This window comes from Mycteria americana, chromosome 5 (genome assembly GCF_035582795.1).
Source record: "Mycteria americana isolate JAX WOST 10 ecotype Jacksonville Zoo and Gardens chromosome 5, USCA_MyAme_1.0, whole genome shotgun sequence".
Taxonomy (NCBI): domain Eukaryota; kingdom Metazoa; phylum Chordata; class Aves; order Ciconiiformes; family Ciconiidae; genus Mycteria; species Mycteria americana.
Window position 1 is genome coordinate 37,488,251 of NC_134369.1, and position 27,249 is coordinate 37,515,499.

The 27,249-nt window shown below is 39.5% G+C and overlaps 2 protein-coding genes across 8 annotated transcripts in view; both read left to right on the top strand.

Moving 5' to 3' along the window:
• The window catches only part of GPR176 (G protein-coupled receptor 176), a 45,998-nt gene extending 31,496 nt beyond the window's left edge, over window positions 1-14,502 (top strand). For all 5 annotated transcript variants that reach the window (XM_075503000.1, XM_075503001.1, XM_075503002.1 and 2 more), the window contains 2 exons: window positions 9,554-9,806; window positions 11,486-14,502. In XM_075503000.1, the coding sequence (XP_075359115.1) occupies window positions 9,554-9,806; window positions 11,486-12,593 (1,361 nt within the window). In that variant the 3' untranslated portion in view covers window positions 12,594-14,502. The remainder of the gene's footprint in view (window positions 1-9,553; window positions 9,807-11,485) is intronic.
• A 7,993-nt stretch (window positions 14,503-22,495) lies between these two features.
• FSIP1 (fibrous sheath interacting protein 1) overlaps window positions 22,496-27,249 on the top strand; it is an 89,396-nt gene continuing 84,642 nt past the window's right edge. For 2 of the 3 annotated variants that reach the window (XR_012775920.1, XM_075503007.1), the window contains exons 1-4: window positions 22,496-22,622; window positions 23,977-24,163; window positions 25,076-25,174; window positions 26,592-26,764. Coding sequence is in view for 2 of the 3 variants with exons in the window: in XM_075503007.1 (XP_075359122.1) it covers window positions 22,497-22,622; window positions 23,977-24,163; window positions 25,076-25,174; window positions 26,592-26,764 (585 nt within the window). In the remaining variant the exon portion in view is untranslated. The remainder of the gene's footprint in view (window positions 22,623-23,976; window positions 24,164-25,075; window positions 25,175-26,591; window positions 26,765-27,249) is intronic. The other variant, XM_075503008.1, reaches the window with a different exon arrangement.

Genomic DNA, 27,249 nt, shown 5'->3' on the forward strand with positions numbered 1-27,249 from the left:
GCTAACCAGTAATTTAGTCAAATTGTCCAGTTGGTTGTATACTATTAGGCAGTATAGATCTCACATATCCACTATACTACAATATGGCACAGCAACTAATTTCTTTTATAAGTTTTGTCTTAGTATCTTGAGTGGGCAGCTGGAAAAGTATTAGATACAGAAAAAATGATTTTGCATAAGCACAATGTTGTTGGATCATGTCCGCATTGCGTTCTGATGTAGTAGCATTTTGTATGCATATGAGGGTGAAGGCAGGAGGGAGTAAGACTCTGACCAGCACAGGAGGTTGTCAGGTCCAGAGTGGAAGATGGAAGGTTGTTCCTGTCTGCTGTGGATGCTGGAGCAGCTTACAGCCCACACCAAATGCTGGAGTTGCTCTTAAAAGACCTAAGTTTTTCCACAGCCTCACAAGTGCAAAGCCATCAGTTTCCTCCTGGATCTGACCTTGGCATGTCATGCAGAGAGGACAGGGGTCCTGCAGGTTTCTCCTGGAAGAACCTAGTAGGGACTGGGGCTGGCCCTGTAAATGAAGCGAAGTTGAGCCGCATCTGCAATGTGAAAAATCACATCTTAGCGACCACATCTCCTTAACAGCACCAACATGCCTGCCTATGAATTGCAGGTGCATGTGGGTGAAGTCAGACAAAAAAGGAGCATCTGAAGAGATGTGTCTGGATGTACATAGTGAGGCTACCAACAGAAGTGGCTACTACAGGCTCTCTGCAAACGAAGAGGTACTGGCAGATAGCACTGTTATTTAAAAACAAGTCTTAAACGTACTTGCTCCCTGTGTTCAGACTGCTATTTACAATTAGATTCAGTGCGCGGTCAGGGGAGCTCAAGTAAATTGCTGTGTTGCTTGACATCACCTTGTGTAAGAAATGCTACTATCACATCCCCTCAGTTGTTTCATGACATACAGGTTCAAAATGGCCCTTTTCTGAGTTCTTTATAAAACAAAGGGACAAAAGCTATTCCTCTTGTACCAAGGATGATGAAGAACAGACAGATTGGCTGTTCAGAGAAATTACGGGCTTCACTTGCCCAGGCCTTGTAGTGTTTCGGTAACAACATCGGATTTGGTCTCTGAGGGCGACTGGCACAAAGCCTGGTGTAAGAAAGGCCAGATGGTTCACTAAATGTGATACTTGGTTGGCAAAGGAGATATAAGATCCAGTACTTCTGCTAATGATTTAATGTATACATTGATGATGTGGACATTCAATATTTTTACCTCTTCTGTATCTATTTCCTTCCTCTATAGAAGAGGTAAAAGCATTGGTCCCCATGTCATGGGGGCTCTCATCGGGGTCATGTAAAGTCCTTGGGTTTAAAAATTGTTATATTTTTGAAATAAGTAAAACAAGCTGGTCCCCTAGGCACTGTGATTCAAAAAGTTAATAACTTTGAAAATATTTATATTCCTGTTATGGTTAGAGTAGTAAATCTGGACATTCTTTTTTCAGGTTTTTAATTTCCTAGGTTAGGTTTCAAAGGTAGTGCTATACATTTGTCATATTTTCCTGATATGGGAACAATCCAGGGTCCTGAAGTTGCAGATGCAACGTTCTTTAAATGTTTTTCCTTCCAAGTAGCTTGAAGAGTTTCAGTTTCTTTGAGGACATCGGTTTTAAAATAGAGGCAAGGAATTCAGACAAGTCAAGTGTACTTCAGCAAAATAAGTGGGTTTGGTTATTTCCTTGATTGGCTGAAATGATCGTGGCAGCTGTTGAAGGACTGTAGTTTATTGAAAGGGAGAAAATGATTGTTCCTGCCCAGAAATTCTATCCATTTAACGGGACAGTATGTACAAAAAGTGAGGTGGGAAAAAGTGGCATTGGGTATGAAGAATTGGAGAATTATCAGTGCAGCACTTTCTTATCTCCCTTCAGATAGGTATAGCTGAAAGAAATACAAGCGGGTATCCAAGACCTTTAGCATGATGCAGTTACTTTAGAATTAGCCTACAGACAATAAATTTATAACATACTAAGGACAACAGTAAAAAAAGTCACAAATGGAATTACATTAATGATAATTTCCCATAGTGATTTTGACATTATAAATACCTTCATCTCACAGAAGTTATGCTTACTGTAAGAACAATTTTCAGTTTCTTCACATATGTTTTCTAACTTTACTCCACCTTCACAACAAGTCACAGTAGCTGCTGCCAGTGGATTGTGTAGGCAGGTGTTGGTCTTGGACTAGTCCTAGGCAAAACCACAACAAAAGTGAGTGACTTACCTGTTCCTGCAAGAAAATCTTATATTCCCTTTCTGAGACTAAGCTGCTATGAACTATCTCCTTCCCTAAAATCTTTTCTACCTTGGAACTGTACACTTTCTTGGAAACAGAAACCATGTAGACAAGCATCACACTGTAAATGAAAGGACTTCAATGTAATTTACATCTATGCTGAAACGCTCTGCAGGTAACTACTGTGTACTGGGCAAATTTGTGCTCAATGTAGTTCAGTTGAACTGAGTTTGGTGACCAGAGCTCCATGCTGATAAATCTCTTACATAATTATACTTCTAAATCAATACTTATGATGTAAGTAGGAATATGTGAATGACAATTCTGAGAATAGGAGTGAGAAACATTATCTTAAAATTAAGGAGATCACCTGTTTTATGAAGGAAGAAAAAGGTTCGGTATACAGCAAACCTTCTTCCAAGGTAGTTCTCTTCCAGCAGACACTTCATCTTGGATATAAACCATTTTGTTGCACATGTGCACACACTGAAAATGAAAGAAATATGTTAAAACAACAACTAAAGTTATTGCCCACTCTTTTTAACTGGAGTGCAATTGTTATTTTATCACTGAATTTTGAAGTTGGTAGCTAGAATGTTAAAAAAAGGTTTGATTTGGTTTCAGGAAGTTTACTTTTTTGTTTTATGGGTTTTTTTCATCTATAAAGGCAATTTTGTCAGTCTGATGACTATCCTTTTTTAAACTAAAATATACAAGAATTATAAAGAATTACAAGAATTTGGCTCTGCTTGAGCAGGAGTTTGATCCAGATGATCTTCAGAGGTCCCTTCCAGCCTCAACCATTCTGTGATTCTGTGATAAAGCTATGCATTTCTTCAGACTATAAAAGCCAACATTTATCCTGTTCCCTCCGGAGAGGAATAAGTAAACAACATACATTTACATAAGAAGGGTGTTTGATAGCTAGCTATCATGGGTTGCCAAAAATGTGTCCAGTGAACCGCTTTTTGAGTGAGGTTTGTCTTTTAACAGAGTAAGTTCTGCGGAAAACACCTTCCTCAGAGTAACCTCAGAAAATAATAAAACCTCAGAAAACAATAAAAAAGAGAGAGTTTGAAGGTTGGGAAATGTCATCATCCTGGTGTTTCAACAAGGGACGTTTTTCCTGTTCATCATGTTGACAGAACCTGTGACTTTTTCAGTTAATTTTTCTTAATGGAAGGTTTTAATGGCTAAAGCCCAGTTTCTAGCCTTTTTGCTGCTTCCTGCTTTGTTTTTTTATAAAGAGGGCTGCCAGCTCCTTCCCTGTAACCCTGTGCAGAGCATGGGTGGGGTACGCAGCGGCTCTCTGCTGGGAAGCACGGCATCCCGAGATCCCAAGAACCCCGCTCTGCATGGGAGGGAAGTCAGCAAGCAGAGGAAGGCAAGCTGTGAGGAGGGGGATTTTGCTAGAGTGTGGACTTTGTTTTGATTCAATTACGCGCTGATTAATGTTAACAAAAATGTAAGATGAATGTCATACCCAGCTAATGGATTGGGTTCCATGGGTTAACCGACAAAGAGCAGTATTCTTTTTTTTTTTGGGTGACTGCATGGCAAATGCATTTGTTTTAGATAACGGTCTCTGGTTTCCATGGGGATCGTGCTTCTGCTTGTTAAAGGTATTATTAAGAATCTTTCACATAATTTGAATTATTGCTAAGAGCTAGTATTTAAAAACTGGCTCAGCTGTTGATGCCTGCATCAACACTTTGTGTCTGGCAGTGAAATCTGAGGAGGGTAAACTTGGAAGAGGAGCAAAAATATTTTTTGCTGCTTTGAATCAGACTAATGCAGTCTGATAACACTTCATGCTCAGAGAATGTTACTGCTTGCAGATGCAGTGAACTTGAAACACTATAAAGGCTTGAAGGATGCTGTATTGGACTGTTGTATTTACTTTCTCAGTGTACTTCTGTGCTGTGTGGCTGCTTATCTGTGATATTTCTCAATTAAAAACAGATGTAGGGGATGACTGGAAACAACCACCTTTTCAATCTGAATACTGTGGAATTGGTATATACTACCTGCAGATTTTATTGAATGGTGATAGTTGTGATAATATAAGAGGATAAAATGAACTGTTTAACCTTGTTTGGCAGGCTTTATACATGTGTTTGTTTCTAACGTGAAAAGAGCTGCTTCTCATGCAGTGGTTACCTGTAATATTTCCTATTCCTCTTTTTTACTTGGAGAAATTTTCAAAGGCACAGACAAGCTGGATACTTACCTCCTGCTCATTCAGTCTGTGTACTGACAAGGTTGTCAACTAATGTCAGGTGTAGTAAGGGTTTTATGTAGACATAGCTCATTCTCTGAGAAGACCAAAGATATGCTTTTCCTTTTTAAATGAAAAACACTTCATTTTTTTCCTTTAGTGGTGGAATTCTGTGCAACCAGTATGGGATATGCTTTGTCACGTGTGATTGTTGATAAGTGACACTCATGTCCCAGGCAGTATTGACTTACAGGAAACAGCAAGATGCTATGTTTTACAGCTGCTTGTTCACTCCAACTTTCCCTGCATGCCTCCCAGCTAACCAATACAATCCCGTTATGAAGTTTGAATCCAAGGTTATGTAGCCCTAGACCAGTTATACAGCAGAAACACCTCAGAAACTAACCCATAGTAGAAAATCACAGCTTTGCCCACTGTGAGGATGTGCAACAGCCTAGTACAGTTGTAAGCCAAGGAGAATACTGGTGTTAGACTAGTTCAACAGTGAATGACTAATACATACAGAACAGAAAAGTGCCTCTAGACATTGTGAAAAGATTCAGAGCACAATTGCTATAATCCTTGTTGTATTACCTTGTTGCCTGGAACAGTTATCCTCTTCCATGGAAAGGAGTTGCTGGGGAAAGGTGAGGAGCAGTAAAATGGGAAATGCAGTTTTGTTCTGAAGCTTCTTAATATTTAATGGTGTGCAAAGTTTCTGGTGTAATTTTTTCTCTGAGTGGGTGGCTTTGAGATGCGTGAAGGGAAATACTTGATTTGAAGGCGTCAGCAGAAAGAGCTACCAAGTCTATACTGAAGCTAATCTGGTTCATCAGAGCAGCTTATTAATATACAGGTTACTCATAGTTGCAAGTGGAAAAAGAATGTTTCCCTGAGGGATATTCACTCACTAATTTTCCAGTGTCCCAAGTAGACACTTCTGTCTGTTTATGCTTTTTTCCCCTTTCAGGCTCTGACTTTATTTTGTGTGTCTAAAGAGTTCTTCCTCATCATAGAACCAATATTTTTTTTACGCTTTGTTCTTTCCACTTCCATTTAGGATTAGTCAGCACCAGAACTAATTTCATTTCCTTGTGACTCTCTGATGAGTAAATGACAATAGGACATAATTTGTAGAAGTAATTGAACAGTTGAGAATCTGGAGTCTTGAATGAAGCTCCTCTGCAGGACCCTGAAGAATAGCTCAGGAGTTCTCTAGCAGCTTCTGAAGTATTAATGAAAAACCCTCTGATTTCTTTTATTTTTCCATTCTTCATTTATATTCATTCTAATGGAGGTGAAACTTGCTTTGGAAGTAAGGTTATAAAATCAGTGCAATTCAAACAAGATGAAAGATTTAAATTTAAAAAAAAAACCAACCCCCCAGCTTCTCCCCTACTCCATGGCATTGTAATAATATATTATTACTATGGGATAAGTACTTCTTTAATAACTGGAGAGTTAGAGATATTTTTGAAAGCAAGTGGTTTGATTGACTGAATATCTCCTAGCAACTTGGGCAACTTTAAATACAACTGATTGAATGCTGCCTGTGGAATATATTGTCAAGCCCAAAGCACCTGCCAAAACCAGATGATGATTCCATTCTTTAAAACACATCAGATAGTAAATACGTAACTCAGTATTTTGTCAGCTACCAAAAAGGAATTTGCATAAGACACGACACAATATATAGAAAATTGAATTCCAAATGATATTCAAGTGCTGCATACTTAAATGGTACGTCTGTGAGGGAGATTTTAAAGTTAATACTGCATGCTTCTATTGAAACAGTGTTTTATCAAGAAGCTAAACTTGACTTTCTGGTATTTCTTGGTACTTGTCACTTAGTATACACATTGGCCATGTGAACAATTATACGATCTTGCTGGCATTTTATGTGGGCAACTGTAGGAAAACTCTGCTTGGCAAATAAAAGCTTGGGGGTTTTTTATTGGTTAGAGGAAAAATCAAGCCAAAGAATGGTAGTGTCAACAGAGAGAAGTGTGGGGGACTGCAGCTGCCTTTTCATCTCTCAATCAGCAGCTTAAGACGTTGTTTTCTCATTGTGTGTGTTTGTAGGTACCCTACAAAAACACTAACAAATCTGACTGCCTTATAAATCAATTACACTTTAACTCAAAAGAGCTTCTGGTAAATGTCAACAATATATAGGATCAAGAACATGCGGTTGTTGATATAGTCTGCAGTAAGAACAACTTAACTTTTCTTGGAGGTAGGAAGCTAAACTCTGCATGCTGCCCAGCTGCAGCAGAGTAAATGGAGTTGTCTTGACAAGCAGTATTTTTATGCTGGTAGCTATGCTTTGGTTGATCTGGTGGTACTGCACAGTACGTCTCCAGGACAAATAAAGGAGAACCACATTTTATTAAGATGATACTGGCTTTTACCATGTAGTTACTATTAGTGCAAAACAACTAGCTCACACACGAGCTGTGTGCTGAGCACAGCTGCATAATTTGGCCAATGCTGAGAATTTTACTAATTCACTAATACCTGTCATTCAGGACAATTTTTGCCTGGTGCACAGTGAACTGGATAACAAAGAATGATTGCAGTATTTCTTCAGTATGAAAATTTGAACATCGTTTAATCAGTCTCATGCACTGAACGATTACATTTTATTTTTGTCTTGGATTTGCCGTCTGGAAAGATGATTTAATGACTATCTATTGCTTAGTGTCTTATGGAAGGAGACTAATAAAGTACATTAGAATTGATTAGCTAGGGGATAGTATCATCAAAAGATATGTGCTCCACTGGAGATTTTTCTCCATTAAAACCACTGTGAAGAATTACTAGAGGGAGTTGTATAAAGTATGTTTGCTTTCCTTTCTTTGTCGGATCGTTTCATAAAAGGGTGAATGCTTTCTGAAAATAACTCTGATGCCTTGTAAGTTTACAGAAAACCTTGTGAAACCCCTGAGAAAACTTTGCATGTTTTTGTGCTGTTTTTATGATGTTTATGTGACAAACATTTAGCTGAAACATTAGGCATCTTTCAGTTTCAATTGAACAACTTGCTTAGAAATATATGATCTGCACGTATCTTTAAAAGCATGTCCTTCTAATTTGCTCTCGTCACTTTGCACATTCATCTGCTGCCTTCCAGTTTTAACACACTTTGAAAGTTTCTATTTCCTATTGTTGTCAGTGAGTCTTCGAATGCTTTGTCTGAAGACGGCATTAAAAACTTCAAGTGGTAGGTGCTGGAGCCTGAGCCAAAATGGTGTCTGTACAGGCATGGGTGGAAAGCCGCGACCAGATTACATGATGTAGAATGTGTGTGCCCCACTCGGCTGTGCTCGCAGAGATCCTCCTGCCTCCTTAGCTCTGCACTAGTACATCTCCATCTGCTTGGGTACCACAGAAAGTGTCTGCCACAGTGTCTGATCAGCGTAAGAGTTTGCTGCCACTTGCGTCTCACCTGCCCTGGGAGGGTAAAGCCAGAGCCAAGAAGATGGGGAGCAAAGAAACCAGAACGGGGCTGTCTGCTAACCGCCCTCTCCCTCCTTAACATCACTCCCCTCTGCCTCTATAGACACGGGGGGAAAGGGACTTCTCACTCTGAGCAGACCAAGGCAGAACAAGAAAGAGCTATCTCTGAGCCAATGTGTGGTGTGGTTCCATGTATGTTGGGTCTGTGGAGCTGAGTGCACTCCAGGCGGTTTGCAGCAAGTGGTTAAGTACAGATGTGTGATTTCCACCGCCAGCCATCCTGGGCTGACCTGCCTTTGGGAGTCCTTCTGTGTGCTTAAAATGCACTTTGAGCAAATAAGCATTTCTGTGGTCATGTAGTGGGTGTCTGCATTTCCTTCACCTATAGTATTGCCTTTAACTTTTATTAATTGGAAGTGACCAAACCTTTGAGGATTGTGGGTGTTTTATGACATTCAAGATAAGACTTTAATATTAAATTCATCTTCATTTTTGCACAGGTCTAGTAAGCCTATTTTTTTCCTGGTAGCACTCTGTTTTTTTAATTAAAAAAAAAAAAGGCAAACATCTTGCTAAAGACAGGTTTTTAATGGAGAGATCAAATCCTATATTCTGAGTGTGAGTTTTCTGACATCTTGGTATGATGCATTAGAAGGGGTCCAGAGCTGCATGCAGTAAGAACAGATTGCTTCATTTACTCTTGTGCTGTTGCTGTGTGACTTAGAATCATAGGGAAATTTGCAAAGGAAAACTTGTTTCTATGATATGACATTTCTTTCTGAGATCTGGGTAGAGTAAGATACGCTGATAGGGAAAAATAGTGTCTGAGCTAATGCTGGTTTCTCTCTGTACTTCTGCTCCACTGCCATCCATTTGCCGTATTTGAAACAAATGTGTAGGGCTTGAATATCCGAAACGGTGGGTTGCACTCTGTGTGTACTTTTGTGAAGTTAGGGGCACCAAGTCTTTTTTATTTTTTTTTGCCTGTCCCATTTGTTTAATTACATGTTATTATGTATGTATAGAATCTCTTGAAAAAAATAAAGACAAATTTATTCTGGATGTGGCTTCACACAGGCCCATCTGTGCCCTTCAAGTGGCCAGTGGAAAGAAGAGCGAGCTGCTGTGATCCACTTACACACAGATTAAAACAATATGTTTATGTTTACTTACAGTGTATTTTTATCTTTAAAAAACAATTATGTACTAGTTAATAAATATGAGCGCTTTAGCAACTTTCTATATTTGAATGCTCAGGATGGCTCATTTAATGCAGAAGTCAACATAAGCATCTAAAAACCTGGTCTGGATAGCCTGCTTAGGTATTTGCCTCTGAGATTCCCTAATTCATTCATTACTAGATGCTGTGAGGAGATAGCTGGGGAGTAATTGTTTTCAGTCAACTGATTTATAAAGGCACTAGCCATTACACAGACTTTTTAGTTTGGGCAGTATGATGGTTCAAATCAGTGACTCGTGGCAAACTCCAAACAAATACTTTTATTTGCAGTACTAAGGAACATTCAAATCCGTTAAAATTATTGCTGTTGGGTTTTGGGGTGGTTGTTTGGTTGGTTTTTTTTTTCCTTTGTTTATCCTTCCTGTCTCTACTCACAGGTAACATCATGGTGCTGTGGTCAACTTGCAGAACATCGGTACTTAAATCTGTAACAAACCGATTTATTAAGAATTTGGCCTGCTCGGGGATCTGTGCCAGCCTAGTCTGTGTGCCTTTTGACATTGCTCTTAGTGCCAGTCCACACTGCTGCTGGTGGATCTATACGATGCTCTTCTGCAGAATCGCCAAGTTTCTGCACAAAGTCTTCTGCTCAGTGACCATCCTTAGTTTTCCAGCCATTGCTCTTGACAGGTAAGAGAGAAAATTTGCCAGGATCCTTGATTTTTCTTTCTTCTTTCTCCCTTTGAAACCCTTTTCTTCCTTTCATATTAGTCTTGTAAATGCTGTTTAGTGTTGCCTTACACTGTTACATGAACTGCTCTAGTTCCAGTGCTTTGCTCACAGTGTACAGCTTCTTTCCAGAATGTACTGGGATATATATTCATCTTTGTAACACTGAAAACCTTTGGTTTTCAGGTTACTCTGATATCTCTGAACATTTATAAAGGACTTTGAGTCTATAGATTTGTCTTCAGGGAAGTTTTTATCCTTTCTTTCTTCTTGTTAATGATTTTTGTTCAGTAATGGAACTTGAAGCCAGACAACGTCAGACTATAGACAAGGTGCACATTTTTAACTGTGGAAGTTGAAAGCCATTGCCTGTTGGAAGAATTTAACAATGCCTGAGGTAGATTGTCCATCAATTTCAAATTTCAAATATAGATTTGTGTTAAACAAACTCAAACTATTAATACAACCAGAACTAATTCAGAGAGGTTTTGTATGTAGAAGGTCAGTCTAAAACAAAAGTGGCCCTTTGGACTGCCTGAGTTTTTAGATTCCATTCATTTTGCTTATTATTATTAGCAGTCACTGATCCCACCTAAATGCACAGCTCTATCATCTTGATGGTGACTGTAAGTTAGATATTTTTAAGGAAGGGTAGGTACTGGTTTAATACAGTTTACATTACTGAAACAGTGGATTTATACGTGTTGGATAAAATTGTTAGTCTGTTATCATGTCTTACCACAGAATACGTAAGCTCTACAAAAACAAACTGTATACCTGATAAAGTGATACGTCTCTTACTTTAACGTTAATGTCTTGATAAATGCAGTATCACTATTTGTAATGCACACCAGCATTGCCACTGGAATAGCATATCATTTGCCCTTCACCAGTAAAACTTGTGATCTTCCTCACAAAAAGCACAAACTGCTACCAGTTATAATGATAAGTGTAAAAGGATAGGTGTCTCATGAAAAGTCTGTGAACTTAGAAGTCTACAGTAGTAAGCAAACAATGAAACAGTGCCTGAAATTTGAAGTGCGTGTCAGAGATGCACTTTTTTTTTTAATGCATACAGAATGTTCAGTGTTTGACTACTCTTTTGCTCAGGGCCTTGCCAACCAGAGCTTGTGCAAAACAAAACTCCATTGTACTTCCAGTAGATGGGTACATGTAACTTGTGACCAACAGCTTTTTCCAAATATCCAGAGGAAAAATCTATCATAAAGCAGCTTTTCACATTAACTATGAATCTGGCTTTTCAATGCGACATATCTATGCTTCCATCATGTTTTCTGAAATTTTGTGCTGTGTGCAATATACTGTCCAGTGTAGAAGTAAGTAAATGGTGAAATCTTCAAAATAATGTTCATGCATATCAGCCAAAGTGATATAGTCCCAATTACTGAAAGAATTGTTCACCACCAGTAATGTGATCCTGAAGTTTGAATATTCAAATTTTTTTTCTACAGACAGACGTGCAAAGGCAGACCCTTGGGGTTTTTTTTTCTCTCATAAGCAGGTAGTCAGTTGGCAACCCAGTTAGGGATTTGGGGCATTATGCTCAGACAGCTCCTGAGAGGCTTCACCCTTTGCATTGTATCAGTTCTATTTTTTAATTTTCTTTTTTTTTTTGACAGGTACTACTCTGTTTTATACCCTCTGGAAAGAAAAATATCTGATGCAAAATCCCGAGACCTGGTTATCTATATCTGGGCCCATGCAATAGTGGCCAGCATTCCAGTATTTGCTGTGACCAATGTGTCTGATATTTATGCCATGTCCACCTGTTCTGAATCTTGGAGTTACTCTCTTGGCCACCTGATATACGTCATCATCTATAACATCACCACTGTGATTGTACCAGTGGCTGTGGTATTTCTCTTTATGATTCTTATTCGCAGGGCACTGAGTGCCAGCCAGAAGAAAAAAGTCATCATAGCTGCCTTAAGGACCCCTCAGAATACAATTTCTATCCCTTATGCCTCCCAGCGAGAAGCTGAGCTTCATGCCATGCTGCTTTCCATGGTTATGATATTTATTTTCTGCAGCGTCCCTTACGTGACTTTGGTGATTTACCGCACCATACTCAATATTTCAGATATTTCAGTTTTCTTGCACCTCACTGCCATTTGGTTGCCCAAGGTCTCTTTGCTGGCCAATCCTTTGTTATTTTTAACTGTTAACAAATCAGTACGGAAGTGCTTAGTGGGGACAATAGTACAGCTGCACCGAAGGTATAGCAGGAGAAACATTGTCAGCTCGGGTGGTGTCGCAGATGCTAATCTGGAGCCCAGTGTCCGTTCGGGGAGCCAGCTTCTGGAGATGTTTCATATCGGGCAACAACAAATCTTCAAGCCAACGGAAGATGAGGAGAATGAGACCAAATCCATTGGCTCTGGTGATTTTCAGCAGAAAGAAATTCCTACCACTAGTTTAGAGGTAGGAGAGACTTTGGTTCACAAATTTATACCACAGACGATTGCAGACTCTGCAGCTCAGGTGGCACCAGCTGTGCCCACAGAAGCTGATATGGTAAATGACAAGTATTCCATGCAGTTTGGTTTTGGACCTTTTGAGCTGCCTCCACAGTGGCTGTCAGAAAACCGAAACAGTAAGAAGCGACTCCTGCCTCCTTTGGGGAATACCCCTGAAGAGCTGATCCAGACAAAACAGCCTAAGTGTAAAGCAGAAAGAAAAATCAGCAGAAACAATAAAGTCAGTATCTTTCCCAAGGTGGATTCTTAGTAAGAGCAGGAGCTTTAAGTGATGGAGGAAGGTCACCTTCTATATTATATGTGTGATCCCATGGATCTTTGTTATGCTGAAATTTGTTACAGGCTGATTTTTTTGTGCCAAATGTAATTTAAGCAAACGAACAAACAAAAGGGAAACATATATACGAGTATTCTTTATTAATTTGTTTTCATGAAAATAAGATATCAAAAGATGGTGATTCTTAGTTTTATCTGTGAAATCCCTACAATGATACCTGCCTGATTAACTTTCAAAAAGTACACATGGCTTTGGCAACACTTTATATGTCTGAAGTATGGAAATATGGCAGTCAGTTCGCTGGGAAACCTCATGTTGTATTAAAATGGACTGGGTATCAAAGTAACTTAGTAGGAAAGGCTGTAGGGAGCAGAAGACTTGCAAAATGGATAAGTCCTAACCTCCTGTAAATGGACACAGCAAGGTACTGCACATTTCATTAATGAAGTAAGATGGACTACTAAGTATATCTATTTTCTGTTAAGCCCATTTCTTAAATCAGTGTTAAAAATAAAACTTGCTGGACTTTTTGCACAAATTAGTTACCAAGTATCTGCCAAACATCTAAACTTTTTAAAAACCTGAACCACTGTTTTTTGGCTTAAAACTTCAGCAAAGCCAAGGATATCCAAATCGTCATGTGTGTCAAACCTGAGAAAGACCTTTTTTTAAAAAAAACATATATTATTGTAGTTTTAAGTAAAAACTGGATTGGAGACCATGCAGGACAAATCCTGACTCCAGTAAACAAGTATGTATGTGCCAAGGGCATAAATAGAACACTTTGGTCTTGTGATAAAGGGCATATACAAATGTCCCAACAGTGTAATGTATGTATTGTGTAAGTAACCAAGGGGTCAACCTTAAAATAGACTCATCTGCTGGTGCACTCTGCTGTTTTCTTATGGGAAAGCTAGCAAATGAAAGAAATGGGTCAGAAATGCTAGTAGCCTTGTACTGAACTGTGGAGTGAGGAAGCTGATAACAGACCCCAAAAGGCAAGGTTTGTTAATACCATTGCTCTACTATTGTCAGAGGTAAGGAGGTTTTCCTTCTACCTTCGCAGATAGAGATACCAACCATCCTACGCCACTCGTCTCACAGACTAGACCAACCAGTGTATGAACATGAGACTTTCAAATCTGGCGCCTAATTCCTGAGTGAATCAGAGTCATGCCATCCCTGGTATCAGCACACCAGCCTTTCTATGAGAGTTCAGGCATTGTACTGCAGCTTGCCCCCTGCATCATCACAGGCATATTGTCTCGTTTATACTGAGTGTGAATTTTAAACTATTATCAGTCTGTTAGGTGACCTGAAACTATTGTAACCCTGGCATTTTAATCCTTGTTCAGTTGCAAGTTGTCTTTCCTTCTGCCTTATCTGCATTCACTGTTGTCTCTGTGGATAGTTTCTTAAAAGCACAATCTAGTAACATCTGTGTACTCCTTGTGGTTCTCCTGTACTTTAGCCCTTTGGTGCATGCTGAACCTTTACCTGTAGTTACTGCCTGTTTATGAAAGTACTTTTCTTTAAAGCATACTTTTAAAAGGACAAGGTGAAGAATCTTGCCAAGTTCACAGTAACTTACTAAATCCAACCGGTTAATGTTAAAAGCGAGAAAAAATTCTGCTGAAGCAGAATTTGGAGATGTACCTGTTCTTCCTTTGACATGTTTGAAGAAAGTCAGCAGCTTCCAATGGCTCCAAGGTGGTGGATTTCTACAAGGCATTAAAAGCAAATGTTTTAATAAAAATATATTGGAAAAAAAGTTTATAAGTTACTGTCTAGATTATGTTTTTCTCCATTTCCTCTTTGGTTTCAGTGCTCTTCAATTCTTGCTAGTTGAAGAACTTCTCAGCTTGGGAGTGAGGAGCAGTCTTCAGTGGGTCCAGATGGGTGGTGGGAACCCCAGCTGCCCTGCTTCTTAGATACAGAGATGAGAAGGCAGACATAGCTTGCCTGAAATCAGACAGAAGAAATATTCCAGGAAAAGGTGTTCTCTTCTGAGAAGTACCATAGCAGACTTTTTTTTTCAGTGTTGATAAAAAGTAATTTAATTGAGTGGGTTTTTTTCCAAAGTTAGTGAAAGAAGAGATGCCATTCAAAAAATCCTGAAAACCTCGAAAGCAAAGTATGAGTTATAGATTCCTTATGAATGTTGGTTAAATTAATATTTATGGCCCACTTACATATAGATACTGGTCAAAGTATCTGTGATTAATGAATGTGGTTTTTGATTTAATGATTTTGAATTAATGAATGAATAAATGGTTACTCAGATCTGAACTCCCTTTGAGGAAAGCAAACTTAGTCTTAGTTTTGCCCCTGTCAACTCTCATGCTGAATGAAATGCCAATGATAAATTCAAAGAGCCAAACTGCATAGAATTTAGTTTTATCATATCTGGAAAGCAAGGGGTTTGTGGTGGTTTTTGACTGTTGAAACAAAAATATCTTTTTCTTTCAAAGAGGACACATGTAAAAACTTGTTTGTATTTTTTTAGCAGATTGTATCTGAAGACATTGAAACCTTTCACCAAGAAATTAACTAAGGTGGTTTTCCATACCTGAAGAATTATTTGGGAATGTTTTATTTTAGTCCCTCTTTCAATAGTTTATCCATGTGAATGTTTAAGGGAAGTGGAAAAAATACAAAAAAGCATGTCTTTGCATAGAAAAAAATAATCTGTGTAAAATTCGTAATACAGCCTCTGTGCTAGAATTGTCACCAAAAAACAGTAATTCAGGAGACTCTTTATGCAAGATGGAATATTTGACTTGTAGAGCTTGATTTTTAACTTCATCTAAGACAGTGGTAACTTTGAGTCATTACTGCTGTATATCGGCTTGTTCAAATGATTTCTACTGGGCAAAATGTTCTCCAGCATCCAATATGAAAAAAAAAATCAAGACTTGTTTTCCCCTTTATCATCACATTAAAGATAAGCAAAAGTGGGGGTTTTTTGTTATGATGGTTGTTTTTAACCACCACAGGTGTTAGTTAATTCTTCTCTCCAGATTATTGATGAAAGAAAGTGAAGTACAAAGCAAAACTGTGGGAATTGAAGAAGTGAAAGCCTGGGGTAATTAGGCCTCTGCAAATAGATTTAAAGGATAAATCTTACTACTGGAGAATAAATTTGGAGGAAGGAAAGTTAAAACTCATTATTCTGGCACTTAGGGGGGAAAAACAGAAAATGGAGCTCGTATTAAACAAAGGAAGAAATCCTTTAAAAAGGAGGAAAATACTATGGGAACAATGCCAATTTACTGTTCCTAGGTATCCTCAAGAAATATTGTTAAATTCAAACAAACATAATGTAAAAATGAAAAAAAGAAAAAAACACACACAGTCCTTCAGCACCAAATAATGCTGTATTGGTTAGCTACTTGGCAACAATGTATTTTGCACAATGGGATAAACTTCCAGAGAAAAGCAGTTGTTTTCTAGAAACTCCCCAATAATTCTACTCTATAACAGATGTAATTGTTATTAAGCTGCAGTAATTTAATGAATGTATTTGTTCTGGTTTTAAAAATACTTTAAAATACACCTATAGATAATGTTTTGCAGAAAAGGCTGGCTGGATTTCTGTAGTGAGTTTTCTTCTATTTTCCTCCCTGTTTCCTGGGAAAATATTCCTGTATCAGTGGGTTGTATCTTGAAGAATGGAGAGGAAAAGTCAGGCTGTGGTTCCAGATCAGTAGGACTGAGACTTAGCAGCTGGTTCTAGCTAAACAGGAGCTGTCCCATAAGCTGCTGTGAAGGTAACCAGCTCTGGAGGTGATTACATGTCCACCAGAACTCAGGTAGTTCCTCTCGTTCATGTCACCTGACCTTGCACTGCATAATTTGATAAAGAATGTAAACCTAAAAAAAAAAGCAAAATCCCTGCCTTCTAATCTTACTTGATATAAGTTACTGTGTAATTGTGCTTTAACCTATGCAGGAGTCAGTATGAGATAATCAATGGTTTTCTTTTTTTTTTTCTTTTTTTTGGCCATAAAGGACTCCCCCCCGCCCCCCAAAGATATGGTTGAAGTCATTGCTTTCAAACTTAAAACATTCTTACGTCTTCAAAAGACTGCTTCTTATTTTAGTTGAAGTGACTTTCTCTGTGCAAAGTAGGGATATTAGCAGGATTTCTAAATGAGTTATAATGATGTCTTTAACTATCAAACTGGGGCCACAAGGTTAGTCACTGCAATCTTTGGGAATCTGTAATTCAAGGACAGTTTGGGAAAACACAACAAAACAAAACACATCTTGTAGAAAATCACAGAACACCAGATGCAGATGCACTCATGAGCAAGTTGATTCTCCCCTCCCCTGGAGGACATAGAGGGGGAACAGCAGGAACCAGCCCAAAGCGATCTTAGTTCCAGGACTCTTTTTAAGATGCTAAACCAGCCAAAAGTGGTGAAGAGTAAGCAGAGGCTGATTTTTCTGACTGCTTTCTCCAGGGACAACAATACAAGACTGGGATGCAGAAGCATTCTGCATCTCAGTGAAAGCCCCTCAGCACATGCATAGGAGCAGTTCGCTTGTTTCTTCTGAAGAGAAAGTGGACACTTTTTTAAAGCAAGCATAAGAAATATCAAGTCAGATCCAATTCCTGAATACACATTTGTTAATGCAAACCAGGGTTTCTCTACACAGCCGTTCTTTTGCATCCTGAGGTTCCCTATGGCTAAACGTAACGCACTGAGATGGTGACTTACTCCAAAATCTCCTTTGTGCACAGTACTTACCTAAGCAGTATTCTGTCTTCTTTGCCTCCATTTTCTGGAAAACTAAACCCTCTACTTTTTGTCTGGATCATATCCTAAGCCATGGAAGAAGGTCCTTAGACACCCATAGGATCTCATTCTTCTGGTCCCCTTGCACCTGTCCGGTAGCAAACTCCAACACACTGCACCTCATGGCACGGAGACATTCCAGCACAACACAGTCCATTTTGATCTCCCGCTTCCTGAACTGTTTGCCAGCAGAAGGTGGTGTGGCAGCATGGAAGACAGTCTTGTCAAGGCAGGACCTTTCCCAATGCAGGTCAAAGAATGAAAACCTGGCTTTATTAAACACAATGGAAGTTTTACCGTTGACTCTGGACTTAGCATTTTAGTTCAGCCTTTCCTCCTCGGCTGACAGGTTACTATGCTGTATCGCTATTGCTGATGCAGCACACTGCAGAACTCTACTCATCCTCACTGAGGGTTTCTGGAAAAGTTGGAATATGGCCCAAAATTCCTGGCTTTTTGCCCTTGACTTGGCACGCACCAATCAAAAGATATTAATACATAATCTATGTATCCTTTGCAAGAAAAGGGTCTGTTTATTCCCCTAACATTTAGGGGAATTAATATAATGAAAATTAGCTGTGCTTGTCCTGATCTGAGTACTAGAACTGTTACAGTCTACCTTAAAAATATTGCCTGTGGTAAAGGAAAGCTACTTCAGGTGAGTACACAAAAAAGTATTAAAAATATCAAAGACAAATAACTAATAAGCATTAAATAAAGTCTTCATAATTTGCCCTCCAACCTGTATGAGACAATTAAAGTGTTTTGGCCACCTATTTGTGTATTAAAACACTGTTCAGCAGAGGAGTATGAAGATAAGCAGTAGTAATGGGAACAAGTTCCCCATATTTTTCCCCCTCATGTATGTTTCTTCTTGATTGGATTAGGGAGAAAAAGATAAATGAATTCTGTTACTATGGTGACTGTGTTCTGAGTATCAAGACAGCTTGTCTAAATGAGTCTTCATCATGTTGTAACCTATCTTTTAGGATGAAAAGCACATCTTGGAGTGCTTTTCTTGCTGTGCCCTTCTTAGACACAAGAGTTTTCTCCCATTCAACCTTTTTTTTTTTTTAAATCATCATACTCCAGAGAAGTATCTGGTTTATCATGGAACAAAACTGACCTATTCCCAGAAAGGCAAAAAAGGAAATTGCACGCTTTGTTCTGCTTTTCTAGTTCAAACTTCATTATAAGTACACCTGCCACCTGTAGCAATATTTGAGATTCTGTAATATTTAATGATGTTTACAAAGTTCAGTCCTCTTATTGGAGATGAAGACTCCTATGGCCTGATTTGCAGGATTTGAGGTGAACTCTATGAACCTCTTCTTTTCCTCTCTGGGTCTTCTAGGACACATAACACTCACAGATCGTAAGATCAACTGTGGTTTGCAATATCCCTGCTAAGCCATTATTATTAACTCTCAGGTGTGACAGCCTCATTGAAAACCTTCACTGATTCTATGTGGCAAAGCAGCAGTTCCTGCACCACTTTCAAAGGAGTCTTACGTCCATTTGTTACCAAACGCAGAGCTGGACACTCTCCTTTCATGGGCTCTTCTGAGGTTGTAGGCAGTCTGTAATATGGGAAGCTGATAGCAAGTCAAACTCTGTCAGCTGTTAAGCATATACACTCTACTATAGAGAGAAATAAATATTGGGGAAGTTATGCCTAGCTGCTTTCCATATCTCATTATTCAAAGCTAATGTAATTCCTAATATAGCAAAAGCCAGATTTTAGTTTAGGTAGTTCTGAATTAGATTGTCCATTCTACTGCCTTCTCATTGTCATTACTGGCCTTAAATACTCAACTTGTGGATGTGGCCATTCAATCTTCTATTTTTGCTTCAAATCATGATGCGCACCATCTGGAAAGCATCGCACATTCCAAACACCACTACGGTATTGCATTAGCAACCACAGGATTTATGTTAAAATTCTAACATACCTGGAGCTCAGCATGCTTAGGAAGGAGGCTAAAATACACATGGTTCACTAGTGTATTTTCTGTATTTGTCTTCAGCTCTTAACAGTAAACCACATTGCATTGTTACTACACTAAGTACCAGGAAAAATTGTTCTTCTCTTAATGGCACTTCCAGGAATATGACAGTAAAATGCCATACGCTATAAGCATCAATAAAAACTCTACTGCAGACAGCAAATACATGCCCCCAACAAAGTAAGATTTATTTTGGCAGAAAAATTTGTCAAAGTCTTACGTTGAACAAGATGCAGTTTGTTTCTTCTAAATTTTTGCCACCAGTGAAAACCTGATTTTAACTTATGTGGGTATCAAAGAAAGTTGTAGAGGGCAGTAACTGCCTCTACAGTTTTTACAAGTTAATCAGAACACAGGAATTAATCCTCACATCCTACTTAAATGTAGAAAAGAAATAGAAAGGGATGGGACTAGAAGGTAATTAGACTCCCCTTATTAATTAAATTCCTTATTAACAGGTGAATATTCAGGTAAAAAAAATGATGACCACAGTATTAGTTTTAATGAGTTTATTTAAAAGTCACTCAACTATCCTTGTTTACAAGTGAACACGACACAATTTATGCAGGAGACTAGACAAACAGACCACCAAAAGAAACAATGATAATTAACAGCATAGATATATTGGTTAAAAGGCTCAATACAGTAACTTTTTTCTCTTGGATTACACTTCAAAAACTATTCTTTTACTAAAGTGGGAAAGACAGCGGCTATGAGAATTATGCTGTCGTGAAAACGGTTGCAACTCACGTCTACAACACCCTAGCTAACAGGTGTGGACGCTGACTCTAAAGGAAAGCCCCCTTACTGAGGCCCGCACAACCCCGACTCGGGGCCGGGGCGCAGGGCGCAGGCCTCCGCACCACCGGCCGGGGACGCGAGCACCCACCGCTTCTCACCAACATTTTGGAAAATCCAAGTTTTAAGCTCCGTATCCGCACGCCACTTACTCCGCTGACAGCACACACTTGCTAGAAGCGAACCCTCTTTTAAGACGCCGTTCCCGTTGTGCGTGCTCAGCGGCGCGCGACCCCGGGCCCAGGCAGCTGAGGGCCTCGGCGTCCGCAGACATCGGCGCCAGGGAAGGACGAGCCTCCCCCGGACACCGCCACCCGCCGGCGGGACGTCCACCGCCACCGCGTGTCCCGGTGACCGTCTCAGCCGCGCTCGCAGACCGGCTCTCTCTTTCCCACTCCTCGGCGCTGCCCAGCTCGGCCCGGCCCCGCCACACAGACACGGGCACTCCAGCAGCAGCGCCGCGGTCCCCCGCCGCGGCAACGCGCCCGGCACAGCCCAACTATCTGCGGGGGGGAAGAGTGGAGAAGGACGCTATCCATTCAGCATTTCTCTCTACCCGGACAGAGAGGACAGGCTTCAATGGGGTTATCTGGGTCTCAGACTTCGTGAGCAAGTGAGAGCTCGATTATATTTGCACCTCTGGGAAGAGGCTAAGAACAACTCCCCCACCATTACCCCCATCCCGGTGGTGGTACCGCCCCAATTTAAGAGGGGAATCCTGCCATTATCGCGAGACTTCGGTGAGCTGGTCGTCATGGGAACGGTGGCAACGGTGGCAACGGCGGCCGTGCAGCCTCCGCTGGCTCTCGCGCTGCCGCCCTCCCGCTGCCGCCCTCCTGCGGTAAGGACGGGGCGGCCACGGGTTGCCGGGACCTGGCGGGGGTGCTGGCCACAGGCGCTCCCGGGCGGGGAGGGCTCAGCCCCGCCGCCCTCTTTCAGGCGGGGCTGTCGGAGCTGCCGCTCTGCCGGGCAGGAGTCCCGTCAGGGCAGCAGTCGCGTCAGGGCAGCAGTCGCGTCAGGGCAGCAGTCCCGTCAGGGCAGCGCCCCGGGTCTCCTCTTGCGAGCAAGGGAAGGGGCTTCTTCTCTGTCTGTCTGTTGAAACCTCTTGTAAGATTATTTTTTGTTTGTATGTTTGGTTTTTTGTTCCGGAATCCTTCGGGTCTCAGCTGTTGATTATCTTTGGCTTCTTCTTTTATGTTCTTTTGGGTCTTTTGCACTTGCTTTTCCACCCGCCCCGGGAAAATGACAGGAGCTCTTAAAAAGCCCTCAGATGTTGTGGAACACCCGCCGTTAGCAGAGGCCTAGAGGTGGCCGGAACCCGTCAGAGGGTCGGTGGGCTTCCAGGCTGGCCCTTGCGGGCAGTTGAGTGAGCGGGCGCGGGCGGCGGCGCTTGGAGGCCGTTGCAGAGCATCTCCCGGGGCCGCCGCCGCCGCGGGCGTCCGCCAGCACCTCCCGCTGCTGTAACTGCATCCGTCCTGGCTGCGAGTGGTAAACGGTGTGAAGGGGCCTCTTCACGGAATGAGCCTGAGCTTCATGAGTTGAAATGAACGAACGAACATACATTTCTCTTCTTCGTCTCTGCCCGCTTCTTTGTACTGTGTCATGATGTTATGGACCTGTGGACGGGACTCAAGTTTGTCCTGTTTCTTGTGCTGAAATAAAAAGTTGTATTCGCTTGGGCCTTCTGGAAATTTCCAGTGCCTATCACATACTCAGATACATAATTCCTGTGAATTCATGCAGTTTTTGCAGAGAACCATGCATTTCTATTGTTTAAACTCAAAATTGAATTGGGACTGGGAATGTGATCATTTGGATTTGGGAACTCCCCCCGTTTGGAACTACTGAATATAAAGAGCTTTTGGTTGCTTTATTTGATATGTTCAAGATGCCTATAAAATACCCTCATTCCTTTGTTGATGCTAACTGTGCCAGTCCCATGTTTTTAAAAACAAAAGAAAAAAAATAGAGCCATGACATTTCCTTTGTTGTGAGACTACTTTTAAGATTTAATCCATTTGAAGTTTCTTTGACAGTAAGCACATTTGAATACTTTGATTGGCTTGATGATATAAATATATATTTGTACATCTATGAAAAAGTGAGTGGCAAGCTAGTCTATAGTGGAAAGACCTCTCAAGACTGAATTGCTAGAAAGGATTTGAAACTTGTTTAATCTACATCTGAAATATTACTGTGCTTGTGTTGCTTTATTATGAAACTGATAGTTTGAAAGGCTGTTTTGGGGTTTTTCCCAATTTTAGGTCACAATGGATATTACAATGGGGAGCTTGGATAAAATTTCAAGGCCTGCATCTAGCTCAAGGGCTTATCCTAATTGTAGATCTTTAAATACATCTGTGGAGTTATTAACACCAGAGCCACGTTTGCCAAAGGTAATTCTTTTCACCTTCAGCGGGTTAGAAACTCCATGCCTAATTCTTCTTAGTACAATGCCAAAGAAATAAGATTCTGCTTTTTTAGCTTCATATAGAGTTCTGGGCTCTGCAGGTGTGGTAAGGGGTTATGTGAAAGTTCATGAATGGGGGCTGCTCCTTATGCATGCATGGAATGATGTCTAATTTCATTTTTCTGAATATGTGTTACTTTTATGTTTGCCACAAAAAGGGCTATTCAGCACTACAACATGGAAAACTTGGTTGTCTTCCTCTTTATATTTAATCAGATTATTAAATAAATTCTATTTTAAGGAAAAACATTTGAAATTCTGGCAACAATGTGTAGATACACAGCTGTAGGCTGTTGATGCATGAGCCAGTATGTGCATAGTTTCACTTCCATCCCATTTGTGCTTTCAAATTTAAGTTGGAATAAAAATTATTTTGCTTATTAAAAGGAAGCATTTGAGCAATCCTTACAAGTTGCATTTTTGACTACAAGGCTCTCTCAGGGTACGTTTGAGTCAAGTTTAAAAAAAATTCATAGTATTCCAAGAAATATTTCAGCTCCAGGGATTCAACAAAGTTCGTTGGAAGTAGGTGTTCATCTATCCTCTGAGAAAATTAATATTGGGGTTTAACTTAATTTTGGGAATGGGATATGGTTGTTGGGATGTAGGAACTGGGACTTGAGAATTAGAGATTTAGATTGATTTACTTAGATTAGTCCAATTGTATTGTGCCTCTGTTCACTTGTCTGTAGAATGGGATCATACCTAGATGCTTCACAGAAGTATTAAAATATTTTTTTATAGGTTCACAGTCAGGTATTAAGGTTAACATCAGATAACTCTGAATTGAAGTTCTGACCTGTACATCATAGGCTATTGCTTGAAAATTGCAATCTCTTGAGACTGGTGAATTAAGCATAAGCTTTTCAGCCCTTCAAAGACTATAAAAAACTATAGTATGAGCAAGAGATTTGGATGCTACCTGGTGCAGAGCACCCACAGTGGCAGGAAATGGATGAGGCTGTTGTACACACAGACTCTTAACTGGTTGACTGTACCCTCTGCTGCAGAATAAATGGCATAAACCTTTAGAATAATTTCCTAGCCTGGCAATCCCAAATCTGGCAGTCTGTGGAATGATGATCTTGAGAATCAATGTGATATCTAAGAAACAGAACTCTGTATCAGATCTGAAAATGGTTCTTTTATTTAAGAAGTAGTCTGCAGTCTTGTATAGAATCATTGTTAGCCTTTGTGATAGTATGTGATTATTGTGATTATCTTTTTCTTCCCCCCAAAGATTACTATTTTTGTGTTAGTAATTAATTTGCATTTCATAGATTGATTCACTGGTCAGTTTGGCTGGTAGTCATCAAAGAGGCAGTCTAGAAGACTGCTGTCCAGAAGAAAACAAAGGCGATGACAGAGAGAAATCTGACGTCAAGGAAGTAAGAACAGATCAGCAAACCACACTGGAGAGCACGACCTTTCTTCAGAAGCATATACTGAATCCCAACAAGTTGTCAGGTGTGGGAATGACTAACACTTTCTGGTGTTGTGGCTAGACCAAATATCATGTTTGTATAGTTTGGGTAAAATTCTATTGGTGGAGGGAAAAGAAGATGCAAATAGGTAAAATTCTAGAAGAGAAGGAGGTGTCAAAAATCATACCTTCACTTCTCTTCACTATTTTGAATCCATCTTTGAAGGAAATATAGTGGTAATGGCAGTGATAACACAGGGTATGTCTTGTGGCATCAAAGCTGTGACTTGCATCTTGGCGATAGCCTAAAAGATCAGGAGAAACCATCTGCATGTGTTCCATGGAACCATGTTAGAAAATGTTTTCAGTAAGGTGTTTTTATCAAACTCTTCAGAGAGATCATGATCATTTGTTAGAAACTTTGTATCCTAATAATGGTCCACCAGTCCAAAAAATTGGAAATTATGGTTGTAAATTATAGTATTTAACAACTGAACAATGCTAATACTAATAACATACTTTAAATACAAATATGCAATATCTCATTTTAATGAAAGCACTTGTAGAAGTGCTTCAGATGCCATTGTTTTGCCATTCTATAAATGGTAATAAATTAACTTTCTAGAGTTCTGACTACTTAAAAATAGAGAATTGAAGGTATAAAAATAGAGAATGTGAAGGAGGAAGTTTGGATACGTTCTTCAAGTTTAGATAGATTTCATGACAGAATTGAGGTCAAAAGAAATCCCTTGATTCCTGCTCCTATGTTTAACATGAGCGCTGGTGTACTAGTACATATCATTTTTTAAACCAGTAGTCCACTGCAGAGGCTCTGTGGGGATCCCTAACTGACAAAAATGTTTTTTGGTCTCTTAATTGTAAACATTTCGAACAGTATATTCAAAACTTTATTTCACATCTATTTTATTGTGAAATACTTTTTCTGTGTTTTTCAGGATGTATCTCTAATTCAGATTCTGGAGATGATAGCACTGAAACACAGACTTCGAAATTCTGTGAACCTTCCCAAGAAAAACTAAGTAATGCAAAAGCAGGTATTACTTTTCAGGTGTATAAAGTGAACAGTGCAATAAAACTTTTTTTTTCCTTGTTAATGCTTCTAGGAGGGTTTGGGATCATAGTGTATTTGTGTGTATATTATATAGTTATAAAGAAATATTACAAATTGAAAATGTATATGCATTGTGGTATTCAAGAGGTGTTGGATGAATTCTTTATTTAAAGATTATCTTATTACAGGATATTCACTTTCTTTAATGATATGATAGTATTTGTGTTATACATACAGATTTGGTCAATCTAGTAAGGCAGAAACCAGTGATGATTCTATCTAGTGCAGCAGTGCTGGTCATCGAACATAATATTCATTTCTTCAGAACAGAAATAGGATAGAACACAACTTCAAAGCTTCACTGAGTAGTTTTAGGTCCAAATCCATCTGCTGGGTTCAGGCTAGTTGAAATAAGTCCTCTTTTTTTATCTTTTGTCCTTGGGGCTTCCCTGGAGCTCAGTTAGATTTTTATAGCTCTCCGCTTGTTGGAACTCTTTTTTCTCTTTTTATGGCACAAAGTAGACTGATGCATCACAGTAAATGCTTGAGATCAGTGGATGTGTAAAGCATTTGACCTCAAAAGATTAGAAAATGAAAAAGTATTGCAGGACTCCAAAACTTGGAAGTCTGTGGGATAGAGATAGTTCTACAAATGTTTCTGCTACTATGGAACAAGTGTTTCCTCTTGCTATGGAAGCTAAGTTTGACTAGAGAAGAGGGCAGAGCATGAGGATGCTATAGGAAGGGGAAAAGCTAAAAGTGATCAGAAATTGTAATCTGCATGTTTAGGAAAAAAAGACACAATGCAGAAATCTATTTTAATTAGATAATGGTAGTTTCCATAACGTTTCACTGCCTCTATTTTTCAAAACAACATTTTTCTAGAACCAGTATCAGAATCTGGTTTGGCTGAGATATAAGTCAAGACTGAAACTTCTATAACATTTAAAAGTAGAGATATTACAGAGTGTCTCTTAACCCCAGAATTATTGATTTTAATGAATGACATTTCAACATGTATTCTACTAGTCAGCCTGAAGAAATTATTTTTTATTTTTAAGCTTATTTGTCTGTGATTTTTGCTGATACTGTGGAGATGACGTCATTCTTCCATTATAAATTTGAATCGAATCACTTGCCCAAAATGGGGGGCTCTTCCTCCCCCTCCCCCCCATATCCAACTGCTACAGCTAAGAGTTTGATTCAGTGTTCTGTTACAAAGACTTTTAAATTCTTCCCTGCTACAAACAGGTTTAGAAATGAATATGAATATGATATATATGCTTGAGAATAATTGTACTCCTGTCTATGCTTGTTATCAAATTATTTGTACTGCTTTTTAGGGTTTTTTTTAAGTTGAAATGCTTCAAGCTAACATTAATTTTAAATCTATTCTACAGCAAACTCTTCCAACTTGGAAGATTCTGAAGAAACAGACGTAGATCCTCAGACGCAAGCAGCTATAAAGAAAATGAATAAACTTGACACAATACTGGCAAAAAAACATTTTAAGGAGAGAGCAATTAAAAAACAAGGCAAAGAAATGAGGGCAAAGCTCTGGGAAGAACTTCAGGTTAGAAGTATTCTGCTTATTTTGTAAATAGTGTATCTTAGAGTACTGTCTTACAGAATTATCATATTTCAGATGCATTCTTTTATTAAATAACTCACAGTTGGCTGATTAAAGTGAAGAAATTGATCTTAAAAAGTACCTTTGAATAGGTTTTAATATATATTGGCTAGGCAGGCTTTGAAAGAAGGCTGTGGTCCTTAAAAATTGGTATGACCAATAGCCAAATATACAGCTCTCCAGGTGTGGATTACTAGCAGTCTTATGCTTGAGCTCGCTACTTGCAGGTATGATAAGGCGTGACAAGAGGTAACGTCTGTGAACCCAGACCTAAAAGTGTTTATTCTGCTCTAGTGTGAACGTTCTTAGGCCCATCTATTTCAGTACTGTCTATTATTGAAGAAGTTAGAGATGCCCCCTGAAGAAGGCACGAGAACACTACAGCACAAATTCCCTTACATTATTCTTATCCTGGTCTCTAGCAGTTA